This window comes from Maniola jurtina, chromosome 3, assembly GCF_905333055.1.
Source record: "Maniola jurtina chromosome 3, ilManJurt1.1, whole genome shotgun sequence".
In the NCBI taxonomy this organism is placed as follows: Eukaryota; Metazoa; Arthropoda; class Insecta; order Lepidoptera; family Nymphalidae; genus Maniola; species Maniola jurtina.
The window spans coordinates 6620386-6641712 of NC_060031.1; the positions used below are offsets into that span (position 1 = coordinate 6620386).

Genomic DNA, 21327 nt, shown 5'->3' on the forward strand with positions numbered 1-21327 from the left:
GACGGAGAGAGCCCTGTTAAAATCAAAGCCTTTATTTGTAACGAGTAGGTACATAAATAATACATGTAGCGCTATAAATCAATATTTATAAAACATGAAAAAGCGCATTACATGTGCGCTGGCTAACGAACGCCAGCGCTAACTAGCGGCCACAGTTCCATTATTCATCGAACTTATTTTATAAAACTGTAATAACTAAAAATTGAATTTTTTGTGATTGTTAATCCGGATATTCAGGAAATTCCGATTTAATTTAAAATATATTCATGAGCTATCAAAATCGCATATAAAATCAATTTGATTTTGGTTTAGCTCTAAGATCTGTTTAGGTATAGTAATTTTATTGATCTGCATTAGCTGACGCGCCCCGTTTTGAATCGGGTAGAATTTCTGAAAATCCTTTCTTAGAAAACTAACATAAACTCAGTTGTACGTTGATGTGTCAGTAAATTTTAAAATATATAGTGTACCTAATATTCAAGATGGAAAAAATGAAAGGACATGGAAAAAATAGTACATTATTTGAAGACATCAAACACTGAAAAGAGACATTCTTTTCTTTTTAAAAAACTTACATGAGTCAGCTAGAAATGCCATAAATATCACCAATCCAATCGTTCTATGGTAGGTAAAGATGAAATCTCTAGAACAAACATTGTATCTTACAATTAAAAAACTCTTCATGTTAATAATAAAATAAATTATTATCATGAGAGTTAGCAAAACGACATAACTCAGTCATAATATAACGAGCACCTACTAAATAAAACGAGTGTTTGACGTTTCATAAAAATGCTATTTTGTAACTCGTTGGTGTTAGGTATTTAGAAATCATATTCTACTCTATCATACCAATTTACTTGGTATGATTTATTGAAACTCGTGTCATAATAAAAGGTGGCAACACTTTTGCTCCCGATTAGTGCAATTAGGTTTAATAATTTTGTTTTTTTTTTTTTTGATATAGATTTGCTATTAATTTTGTCTAATGGGCTAATTGAATCATATTTAAAAAACCATAAAAGCACGAGTTGAATTCGCATGGAAGGGGTTCCTATGAGTAGGTACTTATGTTTTGTACGCAATACGCATAATATTGAGAGATTTACCATGCTATTTTAAGATAATTAATTAAATAACTATTTTCAATTAAGTACTTATAATTTATTTTAAAGTTTCGGTAGATAAAGAGATGGTCATTTTTCATCTATATTCTTAAATAAGTTTTAAAAACTATTTAAAAGCATTATAAAAGCATATTTGATATCCTCACAATGAGTCCAAAGTTACGTAACACGGTTTGCAAACTTATTTTAATTTTCTGACTGCCCCCATATCCAAAACTCATTATTTACGTCACATGATCGTGTTTCAGTCACAGAAATCCATATTATGTGTACCAAATTTCAATTAAATCGGTCCAGTCCAGTACATTCGGAGCTTTACCTACTGTGAGAGGCAGACAGACAGATTGACACACACACGAGCGATCCTATATAGGGGTGCATTTTTTCATTCGGAAACCCTAATAAATCTTAGAAGTACATATGAATTGCCTTGTTTCTTAAATCAAATAAATACCTACGTTTGCGCTAAAGTCTAATTGAAACAACTGCAGTAGCTATGTAAATCTGCAACTTGTACCGATAATAATTGTAAGCACAGATATCGGCCCGATTGGTACCATTTTGTAAGCAACACCGAGTTTCTGATTCAATTTCAACGCAATGTAAGGTAATGTAGAAAGAGCTCATTCGATTCCAGTGATTCGTGAACGCGATATGCGACACGCAGTGTTGTGAAAGAGTCCTGGTCATTGAGTTATAGATCCTAGAGGAGCAGACCTCATTCAGGAGACAAAAACATATTTTTCCCATTTACAATACTAGGGTCTAGACTCTAGATAGACGGACTGCAAGCCGACTGCAAAATTACAGTTGGGATGCAGTTGACACAACTGCATCACAACTGCTAACCGACTGCGTAGTCCGCGTGCAGTTGGCATCAGTTCTAGTAACTACGGGTAAGAAGGCACATGACAGTGTAAACTGCACAGCAAACGCACAGTAGTCGGTCAGCAGTTGCTATGCATTGTATCAACTGCATTTGAAAAGCAATACGTTGCAGTCGTCTTGCAGTTTAAATGCAGTCCATCAGATTGTATGTATGTATGTATGTGTGTATGTATATACTTTGTTGCACCGCAAAACATAAATGACATGTTACAAAAAGAAAACTTAAAATGTAAGTACAAAAATGCTAGACTCCAAGAGTGGAGTCACTCACTATTATGATACAGATAGCGATATTATTGATAAAGACAAAGTAATAATAGGTACATAGCCAAATTCCTGAATGACCAATAGCTAGACTACGCTTCTTGTGAACCAGTCAGGTTCAGGCCATTTTGCATTCGACCTCTAGTATATAACAACTCTACTTTTGGTGGTGTTAATTAATTTATGTAGGAACAGTTGAATTTACTGAGCGTGCTAAGGAAACTCGATAAGCCCAGATTAATATCTTATTTTTTAAACTAGTTAACGTCACTCATAAAGGGAAATTAGTAGGTAAATGGTAAATGCATTACAGTTCGTAGCTAGGGCGGAAATTATCGCTCGTGACTAACTGCGGTTTTATTTTTTGTGTCATACGACAAGTCATAGAAGTAAATAAATAAAAGTATGACTCAAGGAGTACTAAGTTTTCTATTAGTAATATTATCTTTTAAAAATATTACTGCTATTTTTATGTTTCCCTCTTCTTGTAACAAACGATGAATCATAATATTATTATTATTATATAATTTCATACGGAGGAACAAAAGACTTATTTTATTTATAAGTTTCAGTTATCATATCGTTTATTCTGTCATAATATTATTTGTCTGCATTTAATTACATAATTTATTTTATTATCATGCATATGTTACTGTAAAAGCTTGAGCTGCTATACAGTATAACCTAAGCTACCAAATCCTTATGACAAAAGTCCGAACTTTTCTTTAATATTGAGAAAACCCTATATTTATAAACAAAATGCTTTCGGTCAAATTATTTAAATTACATATTCTCATATTGTTAACAATTTATCACAATGATGTTATGTTAGCTGATTATTAGTTTCAATAAGGTTGGTGAGTTGAAATTAGATGCAAGTGTCAGTAAAAGGTTCAAAGTTCAAATCAATTTTATCTATTGCTCATGATTGCTTACGTCGTTTGCGAATAATTTTGATATGAGTATTGATAAAGTGCAGGTGGAGAATATAATCATTGTAGATTTTATGTTAGAGATACGAATGAATGATTATCACTGTGATGCGTGATTACTGATTACTGATAATGCATTTGTCAAATCGACGCCCCAAATAAATTTTACATTTAATTTTTAATTTAATTTTACAGTAGAGGGAAAAACCGTAAAGTAAACAGGTATGTATATTTTTATATAACTTCAGCTAAAAATAAAGAAATAAGGTGTACTTATAAGTATGTATATAAATAAGTATAAAATATATAACTTTAGCCATAATTGGCTTAGGAGGTAGATCACTTTTACGGTTTATTTGATCTCCTATTAAATTGACTTGTTTCGATTACACCTTTATTCGGTTCCATCCATCCATCCATCAGCCTGTAAACGTCCACTGCTGGACATAGGCCTTTCCAAGAGCGCGCCACCAAACACGGTCCTCCGCCTTCCTCATCCACCCGCTCCCCGCCACCTTCTTCAGGTCATCGGTCCAGCGGGCTGGAGGTCGTCCTACACTGCGCTTACCGGTACGCGGTCTCCACTCCAGAACACGTCTGCCCCAACGGCCGTCGGTTCTGCGACAGACATGGCCTGCCCATTCATTCGGTTGGTGCGTCGAAATTGTTTACTTGAATAACGTATGTTAAATTAGCCGTACCCTTATCGGGCGTAAAGTTGTCCGGCTGAAGTAACGTGCGCTCGAATAAGATTGAGGCATGTTCACACCTACTAAGCATTTGGCAACTTTTAGGTTGATTGATTTCTACACTAATACACTAATAAATGATAAAGAAGACATGAAGTTTACAAGTTTGGATGTAGGAGTTGATCAAATTGACCCAGTGCAAGTCCGACTCGCCCACCGAAGGTTTCCTAGCTTAGAAAGAAACATAGGTATTTACCGTTTAAAAAACAAATCCCTTTTGTTTGGGACACCAAAACTAAGTCAGTATGTAAAGCTTTATTTCTGCATTCTATGAAACTGTGTCAATTAGAGGCTTCGTTTTATTTTTCCTGTAAAATTTAAATAAACTATTTAAGTTTATGTAAGTAAGTACTTAATTACTAGCTAACGCTTGTTTGGGAATTTTGAAAAATCTGACCTCATTCAACAAAGGCTATTTTCCGCGCATTCTGTAATTAAATTCAGGTTTCTAGTTCCTGGGTTAGAACTGAGCATTGATGAGTCAGCAAGTGAGTTAGGACTATTCTTCTCATTCGTGTTTAATAAAATCTCATATAACAATATGAAATTTTTACTGATTTAAATTCAATTAGGTATTTTCAACTTTAACAAATGCTATGTATCTACTTCGATCTTTTCAATACCACTCTGTCATTGTGCATACCAAGAAGTTCTAAGACATTATCGGGAAATTTTTGTAAAATATGGAATAATTTACAATACATTTTCCTCATACATTTCTTTCGCGTGTGGATATAATAATCTCGAGATTTTAGCTAGAAATTAATGGGTCTATACCATTTTAAGTATAAGCATCCATTTCCTTGATTTACTACAATCCGTCGATATTATTCATTTATTCGTCAACCTTGAAACCCGGGTTGTTGCTATGAGATACGGCTCTTACAAAATGTAAATAAAACTTGATAGCGACAGAAAAATATTTTGAGGAATTAAGCTTAGACTTAATGATGAATGAAGTAGATCGACAATTATTATTCATAAAATTGGTTGTATCATGGGAATAATTGAAAACTGCAGTAACTATGCTCTATGTAATATATTCAAAGCACAACAGGTGACCCGCCTGCTCGTTTGCTCGCAATTTTTTATATTATGTTAGTATCTCAAGAAACAAACAATAATTCCTTCTAAATCTTTCTTGATAATCTTAATATCTTCTGTAGATTAGGTATAAAAACAGTTTTTATTAGTTTTTGAAAACAATGTATTTTGAGTTGTAACAGTTTTAATCTAGAAGTGCGATACTTACGACATAAGATTTTACTAATTTTACGATCATAAATAAAGTCGCAACACGCTACGGGAGTAAATAAATAAAAGGGTCATTTGATACGGTTGTAAACATATTTGAAAAAAATGATATTTTTTGTAGCATTTGAATATACAGTTCTAGAGTCGATGTGGGCACTCGATGGTTGGATAATATATGGGAACTCCATTATAATGAGCAAATATTACGAATATTTATAGTCCGTGGAGTGTTTTCGTAGCGTCTGTGGCGAGCACACATTAATTACCAAAATATTTACGCAGGACTTGGTAACCGGTGGCGCCGTGTTTCGTACGTAGCTAGTAAGAATGCGGATCCGTGGCTTTTAATCAAGGTAAATCAACCGGCTGCGACAGCATCGTGTTGGTATCATCTGCTGCGGAAAATTTATGGGCGCGCATTTTCGTGAATCCTTATGCCATAGGGATGGCATTCAGTATAAGACTGAGATCTATAGCAACCGGTCTGAGCAACCGCCGAGTTTCTTGCTGGTTCTTCTCGGTAGGAAAGGCATTCCGAACCAGGTGTAGATGCTCTTGACGATTCAAAAGTACTTGTAAAAGTCTAATCGAATAAAAATATTTTGAATTTGAATTTGAATATAGAGCGCACTTTGACTTAGACACTGTTAAATATTGTTATATCGCTGATATAAATCTGCCTCTTTGCAACTGAAACTGAAGTTTGAGCAAAGTCAAAGTACGCTCTATATGTATAGACCTCAGCCTTAAACTCTCTCTACGAGCGGTGATAGCCTCGTGTTTAAGCCTTCGTGCGTCGTTGGCATTCGGATAGTCGGAGTTCCATCTCAGGCATGCACCACTAACTTATCGAGACTATGTGCGTTTTATATTAAATACTAGAGGATGCCCGCGATTTCGTCCGCGTTGACTTAGGTTTTTAAAGATCCCGTGGGAACTCTTTGATTTTCAGGGATAAAAAGTTGCCTATGTCAATTACGGGGACGCAAGCTACCTCGGTACCTTTCATACAAATCGCTTAAGCGGATGGGTATTTGGGAATCCCGCGGGAACTCTTTCATTTCCGGGATAATAAGTAGCCTATGTCCGTCCCCGGGATATAAGCTAACCGTGTACCAAATGTCGTCAGAATCAGTGAAACTGTTAGGCTGTGAAAAGGTAGCAGACAGACAGACAGAGAGACACACTTTCGCATTTATAATATTAGTATGGATATCTTGCTTTAACGGTGAAGGAAAGCATCGTGAGGAAACCTGCATGCCTGAGAGTTCTCCATAATTCTTTCAAGGGTGTGTGAAGTCTGTCAATACGCACTTGGTCCGCGTGTTGGACTATGGCCAACCCCTTTCCGTTCGGAGAGGAAACCCGCGTTCAGTGTGGACCGATGGATATACCTACCTACTATGAAAGGATTATTTTCTACTAAGAAAGGATTTTGTATAAAAGTTCCTAAACCCATCGTTTAGTGATTTAAACTGTACGTTGATATGCCATTCAGTTTAGTCTTTTATCAATAGGCATGTAAGGATAACCATCTGTACCTACTTATTGTTTTAATTTTTTGTTGTTTTATTATCCACAGAGGGCGACCGTGCACCGTGTTCAAACGAAGGCGAGGTCGTCCGCCTCCAAGACTCAAAATTTAAGCAGGACTGGAGTAGCTGCTTTCGTTGTATTTGTAAGGTACGCAGATAATCTGTTATTTTCCTCTTATTTCCTTATCAGTCAGGCAAAGGCCAAAAGTATCTACTACCATAAATCACATAAATGTATTGATTTGTTCATGGGGGGCGACATAATCACCAAAAAAATAAAGATTAAAAAAAAATCTTAGTACCTACTTGAATAAAACAATATTTCCGTGTTATAAATTTTCTGTTAAATCCTTTCAGCTTGGAAATGAAGGACGGCGTCCATTTTAAAAGCTGAAAGGATTTAAAATGAATGCGACTTTGCAATTTAATTTTTAATCGAAAATGAGCGTGAGTGTTTAACAGTTTAACTTGTCTGGTAATTTGGTTGTAAAAAGTGCCATTATTGCACTGACCTCTACTAATACAAGTTCACTAGACTTGCTATTGCCGACCTTATTTTTGATGATGAACTAGATTATCGCCATTTTGGCGCTGATTGCAGCAGAGAGCGTCATGTGAGTGTACTCGGAATTAAAATATGTTAGTAATGAGACATCTGTCAATATAGTGTTAACACGAAGACCGTTAATTGAAACAAATAAGTGTCAATTTAAATTCCCAGGACGCGCGACGGGACGCTTTGAATTGGAACAAAATATACCTAACTGTCAATTTGTCACCTTATCTAGCGTACTTGTATATGTTCATATCTGTGTGTACTATAGGAACTTTACACTGATTATTGTCTTTCAAGTTTAATAGGCCGTTTGTATGCCTGCTAACGCTGGTTGTCACTAAATAAATTTATAGTGCTCCAAGTTTAGAATGATAATTCTAACTCACGCGTGCGACGTGCTCACACCTCACACCTTGGCACACCACCAGGCCTTTTAGTCTGGGTTCTAGGCATAGCGCGATCTAGTCACTAATCCTAACTACGGCTAGGAAATCATGACATCTTTTCAGACCGGACAACGTTTCAGTATCATCATTCGATGAATGAATGGATGAATATAATACTTGTATTGTACACCACAAAATTAATACAGAAAAACACAAACAAAGTAAAACAAAAATATAAGCAGGTACAATTTGCTACCTAGCGATCTCTTCTAGGCAACCAAAATGGTGCAAAGGTAAGCTAATAGAAGGACATAGAATAAAAGGTATAGAAGGACATAGCATACCTATTCGATGCTATGTGCCTACCGCTAAGTGACGACTGACGAGATCTTATCTAGGGAACTTATCTAAGGCCCTAATCTAGGGAACTACGGATAGTTCCCTAGAGGTCTAGGGAACTATCTCTAGTTAAATATATAGAGTAAGCTAAATTAAAAAAAAACTCCGAAATTGCTTTCTAAGAATAAAAGTAACAGACAACTATTCTGCCAATAACTGTTTCAATAATATTTTCACGTACCTATTTACCTACTTCGTTTTAAGGGTTGGTTCAAACAATCATAAATTCAGATGGCATACCTATTCTTCAAGGTAAAAAGCTGTGATATCCTATTTCGGGTGATCGGGGGTTCGATTCTAGGCCCTCACCTCTAACTTTCGGAGCTGTGTGCGTTTTAAATGTTACTTGCATTCACGGTGAAGAAAATCTGCATGCCTGAGAGTTCTTCATATTATTCTCAAAGGTGTGTGAAGTCTGCCAATCCGCACTTGGCCAACGTGGTGAACTATGGCCGGATCCCACCTCATTCTGACAGGAGACCCGTTCTCTGTAGTGGGCTGGGGATGGGTTGATGATTCTTCATATATAACAATAATTATACCTACTATGAACCCTGATCACTTACTTACTTGTGTGCCCTGGTCACTCATACTCAACATGCGTTGCAGTTTGATTGGCACGCCAATGGTGCGTTGATGGTACTATCAGAAGCCTTTTTGCAAGATCCAACAATAACTATATAAAGAGTTTCAATTCAATCGGATGAAGATTATGCATGGGAAATTTTACAACAACAAGCAGGTTTATGAGAAGTAACAGATAATGCAATAACATAATTGCATTGAGATTAAAATCAATCCTGCGGACAGCAGTAACGGCACTCGAGTGCGGATGTGAAAGTATGGCAACACATAAACATGACGAAATGATATGGCAGTGATAGTGATTGTTTATGAACATTGATATAAAAAAAATTAAGCCTCTCAGCTTATAATTTAAAAAAATAGAGTTACAGGTCTTGGTGATAATAGAGTTGTTTACTTGTACATTTTGCTATAAATTGGGAGGGCCGGCGGTGCATGTCGCATGCTGCATGTTGCACCATACAGATTTCTTTGGTTTGGCGGATTATAGCAAATTAAGCTTTTGGTTCCTTGTATATCATGGACTTCCGCAACATAACGCCTGGTTCTATACTGCGTCGCTAATTTTGATTTAAGTACATGGTGTTTGAACTCAAGCGAGGTTGTGGAACAATATTTAACCTATTATATATAATCCTACTAATATTATAAACGCGAAAGTTTGTATGTAATTTATGGATGTTTCTTACTCTTTCAAGCAAAAACGACTGAACGAATTTGGCTGGGAGGAGATAGATTATACCTTGGATTAACACATATGCTACTTTTTATCCCGGAAAATCAATGAGCTTCCACGGGATTTTTAAAAACCTTTATTCACGGGAATGAAGTCGCGGGCATCAGCTAGTATGATATATTATATGAATATCAAATAACTCACATAGGTACGCGTACCTACGAGTACGTTTGATTTAGATCACGGTCTTGACTCTGGACGCGCTAGTTGACATGAACACGCGCTCAAATATTTTTTGCCAGTAGATTCCACGTAGGCTTATCTTGGGTTTTATATATCGATGGTAACGAGCGATTATGAACGGTGTTATTAATAGATGCAGGTGTCGAAGTTTAGTCCATAGTAAATAAAGTAAGCAAGCCACGTGCGAGACGCTCGAGTACCTCATTGAAGGCAATGGCTTGTCGGCAAGGAGCTGTTGTGTACTAGAGGTGGCGAAAGGCGAAAGTTTGTATGTGTGTGTGTATGTTTGTTACTTCTTCACACAAAAACTACGAGACGGATTTGGCTGAAATTTGGAATGTAGAAAGATAATATCCTGGATTAGCACATAGGCTACTTTTTATCCCGGAAAATCGAAGAGATCCCACGGGGTTTCGAAAACCTAAATCCACGCGGGCGAAGTCGCGGGCATCGGCTAGTCCCACATAAAGCCTCAGTTATGCTTTTTGTTACTCAGCAAATTTGCTCAGGATCTTTTTTTCATACTTTAGGATATGATGCAACTTTAATGGTATTGGAACAAGTGTAAAGGAAATAAATACGATATGATTTACTTTTAGTAATAAAAATGAGGTTATTTAACATCTGTCGAAAGAACATCAGAAAAAACGACAGTAATATTGAAACACTCATGATCATTGAAAATATTGGAGGAAAAAGACTGCGGACCTAGGCACAGACGTTGGTTAGACCAAATATTAAGAGAAGCGGTCGACACACCTATTTGCGATGCAATCCACACGGATGATATTGATGCATAGCACAAGTCGTGTCAAACGGGAGCCACAATCCTGAGGGAGCGACGCAGGAAGATCACCTAAAAGTCAACATTCATCAAAGTTACATCTCAATAGTAAATCTTTGAAACCGTGTAACTTTAACTTTGGCTGCTTAATATTCAAATGGGAACCAAATTACGTTTGTATGGAAAGTGCTGGGAAGTGCGCTGGGGTTTCTAATGAATACGATAAGCGCAGCATTGATTTGACAGCATGTTTTACTCTAGTTGGGCAAAACGACATTGTACATACAGACATATACAAGACTGCGGCGAGGCGTGTGGATGTCGCTACAAGAGACAAGTCTAGCAGTGAACATCTATAGGTTGACGATGAACACTTAAAAATATTACTTCAATTGTGTCCTTGTTCAATGGGAAAGAAGCGTTTTTTTGGCGCCTGGTGTATAAAACCTGCATCTCTATGGTCTCAATGCTCGTCGGCGCCTGCTCTGTGCAAAAACTGCCAAGGCGGAACCTCTCTCATACCATCGTCCTGGAATCCAAGACGCCGAAGACGATCTAATAAACATTTCAATGGTATTTCCTTTCCTGCCTACTCTATAAAGCCAGATTCTTCTTTTTTGTTTAAGGATTTTTCACATTGAATGAAACTTCATTCCTTTTGCCAGCCTTTTGTATTACTAGTCAACTACAAAGTAAAACTTGTAGCTGATCAAATCGGTTAAGAATAACTTCTAGAAAGAAAGAAAGAAAAAACGTTTATTTTTTGAAAGCTGTGCCGCACATTACCAGTTATACCTACGGGTTAGGTTATACATAATTATGCTTAGGGATAGGAAAATAATCTCCTACAAGATATTGTAGAATCAGCTTTGTTTTTATAAGAATAAGCAGTAACATCATCAAATTAAAGCATGTTGGATTTCTTCAACCAAGTATTAACTATTATTACTTCAATTTTAAAAAACAGATAACGACGAATATAAGGCATCTTGTCCTCACATTTGCATTTCAATATTCGTGTATGTTTTATCACTCGTAAAAAATATATTATAATAAATACGTTATCTTTGCATAGTTGGCATGGACACGACATCAGTATGTATGTAAGTAAGGTTGTACACCTTGGTACGTATAGGTATATGTGTGTGGTATTTCCCAGCCGATCTCACCTCGTCGGATGACTTGCGCGGAATTCGAAAGCCCATCGCGAGATTTATCGCTTATTCTGTATTAAAATATACATTTGCTTACCTAATGGGCTTTTTTGTCGCGTGCCACATAACGCTGGGATGATACTCCGTTGATGGAATTTTTACCCGGTTTCGGGAGGGTTATGAGTTTAGCACTCTATATACGAGTATTCATTTTTTGTAGGTAAGTATGTAGGTAAATCAGTTTCGTCGTAATAGCCAGTCAGCTACTACCAGCTATTCAATAGATTGTGATAAAATAGGTCCTAGATGGTTTTGCCTCCGCTTGTAGACATAATGATTCATGATCCTATAAAATTGAAAAATTAGACTAATAAAAAATAAAATTAAAAAATTAGACTAATAAATCGAGTTTGTTATCATTTATTATCAAGGGGTCATGAAAAGTCTTATTGTTTCGATCATTTCGATTCTCATAATCCTTTAAAAATGTAGAGAGTTGAAACAGTACCTACTTATACATTACTTTGTAAAAAGTGCCATTATTGCACTGACCTCTACTAATACAAGTTCACTAGACTTGCTATTGCCGACCTTATTTTTGATGATGAACTAGATTATCGCCATTTTGGCGCTGTTTGCAGCAGAGAGCGTCATGTGATTGTACTCGGAATTAAGTGTTAGTAATGAGACATCTGTCAATATAGTGTTAACACGAAGACCATTTGAAACAAATGAGTGTCAATTTAAATTCCCAGGACGCTCGACGGGACGCTTTGAATTGGAACAAAATATACTTAACTGTCAATTTGTCACCTTATCTAGCGTACTTGTATATGTTCATATCTGTGTGTACTATAGGAACTTTACACTGATTATTGTCTTTCAAGTTTAATAGGCCGTTTGTATGCCTGCTAACGCTGGTTGTCACTAAATAAATTTATAGTGCTCCAAGTTTAGAATGATAATTCTAACTCACGCGTGCGACGTGCTCACACCTCACACCTTGGCACACCACCAGGCCTTTTAGTCTGGGTTCTAGGCATAGCGCGATCTAGTCACTAATCCTAACTACGGCTAGGAAATCATGACATCTTTTCAGACCGGACAACGTTTCAGTGTCATCATTCGATGAATGAATGGATGAATATAGTACTTGTATTATTGTACACCACAAAATTAATAAACACAAACAAAGTAAAACAAAAATATAAACAGGTACAATTTGCTACCTAGCGATCTTTTCTAGGCAACCAAAATGGTGCAAAGGTAAGCTAATAGAAGGACATAGAATAAAAGGTATAGAAGGACATAGCATACCTATTCGATGCTATGTACCTACCGCTAAGTGACGACTGACGAGATCTTATCTAGGGAACTTATCTAAGGCCCTAATCTAGGGAACTACGGATAGTTCCCTAGAGGTCTGGGGAACTATCTCTAGTTAAATATATAGAGTAAGCTAAATTAAAAAAAAAAAAACATCGAAATTGCTTTCTAAGAATAAAAGTAACAGACAACTGTTCTGTCAATAACTGTTTCAATAATATTTGCACGTACGTTACCTACTTCGTTTTTAAGGGTTGGTTCAAACAATCACAAATTCAGGTGGCATACCTATTTATTCAAGGTAAAAAGCGGTGATATCCTATTCGGCGGATCGGGGGTTCGATTCTGGGCCCTCACCTCTAACTTTCGGAGCTGTGTGCGTTTTAAATGTTACTTGCATTCACGGTGAAGAAAATCTGCATGCCTGAGAGTTCTTCATATTATTCTCAAAGGTGTGTGAAGTCTGCCAATCCGCACTTGGCCAACGTGGTGAACTATGGCCGGATCCCACCTCATTCTGACAGGAGACCCGTTCTCTGTAGTGGGCTGGGGATGGGTTGATGATTCTTCATATATAACAATAATTATACCCTATATTATTATACTATGAACCCTGATCACTTACTTACTTGTGTGCCCTGGTCACTCATAATATGTCCAACATGCGTTGCAGTTTGATTGGCACGCCAATGGTGCGTTGATGGTACTATCAGAAGCCTTTTTGCAAGATCCAACAATAACTGTATAAAGAGTTTCAATTCAATCGGATGAAGATTATGCATGTGCAATTTTACAACAACAAGCAGGTTTATGAGAAGTAACAGATAATGCAATAACATAATTGCATTGAGATTAAAATCAATCCTGCGGACAGCAGTAACGGCACTCGAGTGCGGATGTGAAAGTATGGCAACACATAAACATGACGAAATGATATGGCAGTGATAGTGATTGTTTATGAACATTGATATAAAAAAAATTAAGCCTCTCAGCTTATAATTTAAAAAAATAGAGTTACAGGTCTTGGTGATAATATAGAGTTGTTTACTTGTACATTTTGCTATAAATTGGGAGGGCGGGCGGTGCATGTCGCATTGCTGCATGTTGCACCATACATTCTTTGGTTTGGCGGATTATAGCAAATTAAGCTTTTGGTTCCTTGTATATCATGGACTTCCGCAAAATAACGCCTGGTTCTTTACTGCGTGGCTAATTTTGATTTAAGTACATGGTGTTTGAACTCAGGCGAGGTTGTGGAATAATATTTAACCTATTATATAATCCTACTAATATTATAAACGCGAAAGTTTGTATGTATGTATGGATGTTTCAACTCTTTCAAGCAAAAACTACTGGACGGATTTTGCTGAAATTTGGAGGAGATAGATTATACCCTGGATTAACACATAGGCTACTTTTTATCCTGGAAAATCAATGAGTTCCCACGGGATTTTTAAAAACCTATATTCACGGGAACGAAGTCGCGGGCATCAGCTAGTATGATATATTATATGAATATCAAATAACTCACATAGGTACTCGTACCTACGTTTGTTTAGATCGCGGTCTTGACTGTGGACGTGCTAGTTGACGTAAACGCGCTCAAATAATTTTTCGTTATTAAATTCCACGTAGGCTTATCTTGGGTTTTATATATCGATGGTAACGAGCGATTATGAACGGTGTTATTAATAGATGCAGGTGTCGAAGTTTAGTCCATAGTAAATAAAGTAAGCAAGCCACGTGCGAGACGCTCGAGTACCTCATTGAAGGCAATGGCTTGTCGGCAAGGAGCTGTTGTGTACTAGAGGTGGCGAAAGGCGAAAGTTTGTATGTGTGTGTGTATGTTTGTTACTCCTTCACACAAAAACTACGAGACGGATTTGGCTGAAATTTGGAATGTAGATAGATAATATCCATGATTAGCACATAGGCTACTTTTTATCCCGGAAAATCGAAGAGATCCCACGGGGTTTCGAAAACCTAAATCCACGCGCGCGAAGTCGCGGGCATCGGCTAGTCCCACATAAAGCCTCAGTTATGCTTTTTGTTATTCAGCAAATTTGCTCAGAATCTTTTTTTCATACTTTAGGATATGATGCAACTTTAATGGTATTGGAACAAGTGTAAAGGAAATAAATACGATATGATTTACTTTTAGTAATAAAAATGAGGTTATTTAACATCTGTCGAAAGAACATCAGAAAAAACGACAGTAATATTGAAACACTCATGATCATTGAAAATATTGGAGGAAAAAGACTGCGGACCTAGGCACAGACGTTGGTTAGACCAAATATTAAGAGAAGCGGTCGACACACCTATTTGCGATGCAATCCACACGGATGATATTGATGCATAGCACAAGTCGTGTCAAACGGGAGCCACAATCCTGAGGGAGCGACGCAGGAAGATCACCTAAAAGTCAACATTCATCAAAGTTACATCTCAATAGTAAATCTTTGAAACCGTGTAACTTTAACTTTGGCTGCTTAATATTCAAATGGGAACCAAATTACGTTTGTATGGAAAGTGCTGGGAAGTGCGCTGGGGTTTCTAATGAATACGATAAGCGCAGCATTGATTTGACAGCATGTTTTACTCTAGTTGGGCAAAACGACATTGTACATACAGACATATACAAGACTGCGGCGAGGCGTGTGGATGTCGCTACAAGAGACAAGTCTAGCAGTGAACATCTATAGGTTGACGATGAACACTTAAAAATATTACTTCAATTGTGTCCTTGTTCAATGGGAAAGAAGCGTTTTTTTGGCGCCTGGTGTATAAAACCTGCATCTCTATGGTCTCAATGCTCGTCGGCGCCCGCTCTGTGCAAAAACTGCCAAGGCGGAACCTCTCTCATACCATCGTCCTGGAATCCAAGACGCCGAAGACGATCTAATAAACATTTCAATGGTATTTCCTTTCCTGCCTACTCTATAAAGCCAGATTCTTCTTTTTTGTTTAAGGATTTTTCACATTGAATGAAACTTCATTCCTTTTGCCAGCCTTTTGTATTACTAGTCAACTACAAAGTAAAACTTGTAGCTGATCAAATCGGTTAAGAATAACTTCTAGAAAGAAAGAAAGAAAAAACGTTTATTTTTTGAAAGCTGTGCCGCACATTACCAGTTATACCTACGGGTTAGGTTATACATAATTATGCTTAGGGATAGGAAAATAATCTCCTACAAGATATTGTAGAATCAGCTTTGTTTTTAAAGAATAAGCAGTAACATCATCAAATTAAAGCATGTTGGATTTCTTCAACCAAGTATTAACTATTATTACTTCAATTTTAAAAAACAGATAACGACGAATATAAGGCATCTTGTCCTCACATTTGCATTTCAATATTCGTGTATGTTTTATCACTCGTAAAAAATATATTATAATAAATACGTTATCTTTGCATAGTTGGCATGGACACGACATCAGTATGTATGTAAGTAAGGTTGTACACCTTGGTACGTATAGGTATATGTGTGTGGTATTTCCCAGCCGATCTCACCTCGTCGGATGACTTGCGCGGAATTCGAAAGCCCATCGCGAGATTTATCGCTTATTCTGTATTAAAATATACATTTGCTTACCTAATGGGCTTTTTTGTCGCGTGCCACATAACGCTGGGATGATACTCCGTTGATGGAATTTTTACCCGGTTTCGGGAGGGTTATGAGTTTAGCACTCTATATACGAGTATTCATTTTTTGTAGGTAAGTATGTAGGTAAATCAGTTTCGTCGTAATAGCCAGTCAGCTACTACCAGCTATTCAATAGATTGTGATAAAATAGGTCCTAGATGGTTTTGCCTCCGCTTGTAGACATAATGATTCATGATCCTATAAAATTGAAAAATTAGACTAATAAAAAATAAAATTAAAAAATTAGACTAATAAATCGAGTTTGTTATCATTTATTATCAAGGGGTCATGAAAAGTCTTATTGTTTCGATCATTTCGATTCTCATAATCCTTTAAAAATGTAGAGAGTTGAAACAGTACCTACTTATCATAAGCCGTTAAATATTATTAATCGTTCGTCTGTGGTGTTATTTTCAAAAGTAGTAGCCAGTTACTTACCTAACTTTATCTCGTACAGCTAACTCTCGATATTATTTCCGAAGCCCCATTGGTAGAGTCTAATGGTCGTTTCACTCGTCAGTTTAATTTGTTTGGACTGTCATTAGATACGGACATTGTACAATGCGTCCGAACTAACAAAGGGAAAAAGGCAGCAGTGTATAGTTAGAAATATATTTTGATTCTTTGTGATATTTTACTTTTAATATAATATGTATTTTCAACGGATTTCGTAGGATTAAGACTTAGTTATTTATTGAAGAAATACCTAAATGAATAATAATAATTGGTGCCGGGAACGTAGTTCCATTGCTTTGTCTCACTCGTGAGTCTACAGTATACCACCATTTAGTGACCGATAGGTACGTGGTCCCACCGCGCTTTGCTACTGGTGGGTCTTAGGTAAGTATATCAAGCAAAGTATTTTCCGTGCAAACCGTGATTTCAATATAATTTTCAAGTGTCAGTTGATAGATAAAGGACAATATGGCTTTCCCATTGCTAGTTTGGACGCATTGTACGCATCGGTCTCGCGTCGCCATGACCTGAGGGTACCATTAGCCTTTTTATGCAGTTCAGTAGCGGCTGATAGCATCTCGTGGCTCCCGCGTGCCGCTTACTTTAATGAGCCGGCTCCTTTATTATCGACGTGCGGAATATTAACTTTCTGATGCAAATTGAGGTTTTTTTTGTAGAAGCATTTTAGCACGCCGTACCATACTTACCTATTAATAAAGATCGCAATTTAGTTTTGAAATGTAGAACCCTCGAATTTAACTTTTGAGCTACAATTTTAAGTTAATGCAAATCAGTAGGTAAAGAAAAATTTCGCCGAATTTAGAACCTCCTCCTTTTGAAGTCGGTTAATAAAAGACAAACGATATCAAATCAAATATCTAAATTCTAAAATAATACGTGTAGGTAGGTAAAAGACAAAGAAGGATTAAGGAATAATATGTTAATAGAGGAAGATAATTATTAAGATGTACCTAGGTAATCTACAAGATTCTATTTTTACCTTAGCCGTTCGGGCTATTAATAACCCATAAATTGTACTTTATAGTTACAAGAAAATTGCTGGGTCAAGTACCTGTAATAGTCGTACTGCGCCAGGCCCGCGACTGAGGAGTCAAGAGTACCTACTTACCATACCGTATTAAAAGGAGATATTTTAAGAAATCGCTCAGTATGTTTCAACCTTCGAGTTATTTACAGGCTTATTTATATTAGTACGGAAAGTAAAAAGTATGATATTTTTAATTCTAGTATCTAGTTGGTGATGTTGCGTAACATTTATGTTGATATTCAAACTACCTTCAAATAGTCTTACCTATCCATTCTAATATTAAGTACTTATAAATGTAAAAGTGTGTCGTATGTCAGTCTGTCTATCTACCTATCTGCCTATCTGTCTGACTGCTCGCTTTTCACGGCCTGTCCTTTTAACCGATTTTGACGTTTTGTACAGAGACAGTTTTATCCCTGGGTTGGACATAGGATATTGGCCCTTTTTATCCCGGATTACCTTTCCCGGATTTATTGATTTATTCTGGAATGAATTAGGTTTTTTTAGAAAAAAAAAACCTAAATCCACATGGACGAAGTCGAGGGCATCATCTACTTATACTTAATTAAATTATTCAGAGTATCAATGTCTCCACCATTAAAAAAACACAAAATTAAACCAAAATCTGCAGCTGTGGAGATGCAGTCTCTGAAGTTGTCTAGGTAACCACTAGCAATAAAACTTGCAGATATGCTAGCTCTAACAAGTCAAGTGTAAACACGCATCAAGTCAACTTCTGCAACTTGAGAGCTGATTTCTGCAAATTTTATCGTTAGGCGTTGCTTTAGCATATAAAATTAATCTATTTCTATGTGTCAGTGTCGACAATTTCATATAAGGAATAAAACAGGAATTACCTATCCTACGTAAAAAAAAAGCGGCCAAGTGCGAGTCGGACTCGCCCATGAAGGGTTCCGTAGCAGCAAGTAACATCATATAAAAGTTCTTGTTGTTCGTTGTAACTTTGATTATATTATGGGGACATTTTACCACTTTGGAAGTGTCTCTCGCGCAAAATATTCAGTTTAGAAAATTATATTACAAACCTCAATATGATTTTTAAAGACCTATTTCGTTATTATTTACTAAGATACCCCACACGTATTAGTTTGATGAAAAAAAAAAAATTTTAGTTTCAGTTCTAAGTATGGGGAACCCCCAAAATGTATTGTTTTTTTTTCAATTTTTGTGTAAAAATCTTAATGCGGTTCACAGATCATCTACTTACCAAGTATCAACAGTATAGTTCTTATAGTTTCGGAAAAAAGTTGCTGTGACATACGGACGGACAGACAGGCAGACATGACGAATGCATAAGGGTTCCGTTTTTTGCCATTTGGCTACGGAACCCTAAAAAGCAGCTCGACTAGGAAGGCGAAGGACTGGGTGCGATTACGCTCATTAGTATGTTAATTGTCTAATAATGACCGTCAACGACCGTAAGCTGTCTCGTAGCGTATTTGTAACCACCATTGCTCGAAGAAACGCAGGCGTGGGCGGGCGCGCAGAAGAGTTCAAGATGCCAAGCGTATGAATTTAGGGAATACGAACCCTGAAAGCCGAAAGCTTTTGGTGAGCCTTAAGGGGTGATATCTAGAGAGATGACATGATGTGTGGTGTCAATGTGCGATGTCGTCAGTCAATACGTGAAAGTGGGTGAGTGGAGAGCGCGTCGGCGCGGGCGCAGGTGCCGGCAAGGCCTTGCCGCGAGCGCGCGCGCGGTATGCGGTCGCACCGGTTCTTCTAGCAACGTGTATTTTTTACACACCACACATCAAAGATATTGTTGTTATGTTTTGCTCTGATGCAAAAATCACGGTTAATTCAGACCCTGGTTGGAAATTTATAGGCTTTTTGAGCCGTTATATCTGACTCCGTTTCGAGCTTTGAGCTTATTACTATTCAACCGATTAGAGGAAAGACGTACGAAATCTCCAATTTGATATCCGCTTAGCAACCGAATGATCTCAATGCGGATGTGGTCTTGACATTGTTTTTATCTCTTTTCGCGCCGTCTTAATATTTATTATCATGTATAGTATTATTAATATTACAGATAGACGTATTATTGACCTGCTGATAACAAATTATGCAAGTTTTATTGCAAGTGTTGCAACAGACAATTGCTGCAAATATAGGTAGTGCCGAGGTTATTGTAAAATATTTAAATCGGTACTGTAGGAAGTATACGATGCATTTATTGCAACTATGTGAATAAAAAAATAAGTACTTACGGCTATTTTTTTAAGACGTCATTGCAATAGGTAACAGTTCATCGTAACTATAAAATAAATTGTCGGCGCTAATTACATCGCTCAATAAATGAGGCGGATTACATGGAAGACGAAGCGCGTGTCAAGCGCAAAAAATCAAAAGGCTTAGTACGCACGTCAATTACGTAATTACTTGCAATTATTATCATTCTGAATTCAAAAACTGTATTGTAACTGAAACTGATATTGATATGTACTTATTTATTACTCGACGGGACTGGCTTCCTTTTACTATTACGTCCGTCTTTCTGTCAGCGGGCTAAAGGGTATCTCGTGAACCGTAATAGATGGAGAGTCGAAATTTTCATAGCATGTGTCTATGTGTTTTTCATAGCATATATTTCTGTTAATAATAAAGTAAGTATAAAAATTTCAATGAATCCATGAAAATTATTAAAAATTAAAAAGTGTTATTTCTTGTACAATTGTACGAAATTGTGTGAGAATCCGACTCGCAAGTAACTTGACCAATTTTTGAACTTACTTTAATTTAGTCTGGAATTCACGGTGGTAGGTAAAGTAGTTTAAAATTGTTTTTAATCCTTTTAAATTTTACACCAGGGCAATGCTTACTTTATGATGGTATGAGTATTAGTAGATGGATTTTATAAATCGGTTTTGAAGTATGTACCTACTACGGGACAAAGGTGAATGCGATATGTATACGATGAAACATACGCTATCAGTATCATCCATTGCTATCATCGATTCTAAATCAATTGACCTGTTGAGCTCAATGTCTATATATGTACCAATATACATATGATAAGTCTAGGTCAAGGCTAAATTAGTTACATTTAATATGAATCGGTCAAACATTCTACCCCGCTGTATGTTATGACTCTTTGTTTATGACCACTATATAGTTTCTCTAAGTATTGCACTATTTAGTGAAAGTATTCAGCCATGAGAAACCAAACTACAAACATATTTGTTCAGTTATCATTGAAATATATACCTAATCTGTACTACCTATCTAATATTTTTGTTTATTAATAACTTTATTTCTGAATAAATTAATTTAAAAAGCCTTTATTTATTATTC

At 36.6% G+C, this 21327-nt stretch overlaps 1 protein-coding gene across 1 annotated transcript in view; it reads left to right on the top strand.

The window, feature by feature from the left end:
- LOC123881160 (BMP-binding endothelial regulator protein) overlaps window positions 1-21327 on the top strand; it is an 81384-nt gene that overhangs the window by 38515 nt on the left and 21542 nt on the right. Inside the window, exon 3 of the mRNA XM_045929779.1 lies at window positions 6797-6897. Coding sequence (XP_045785735.1) covers window positions 6797-6897 — 101 coding nt within the window. The remainder of the gene's footprint in view (window positions 1-6796; window positions 6898-21327) is intronic.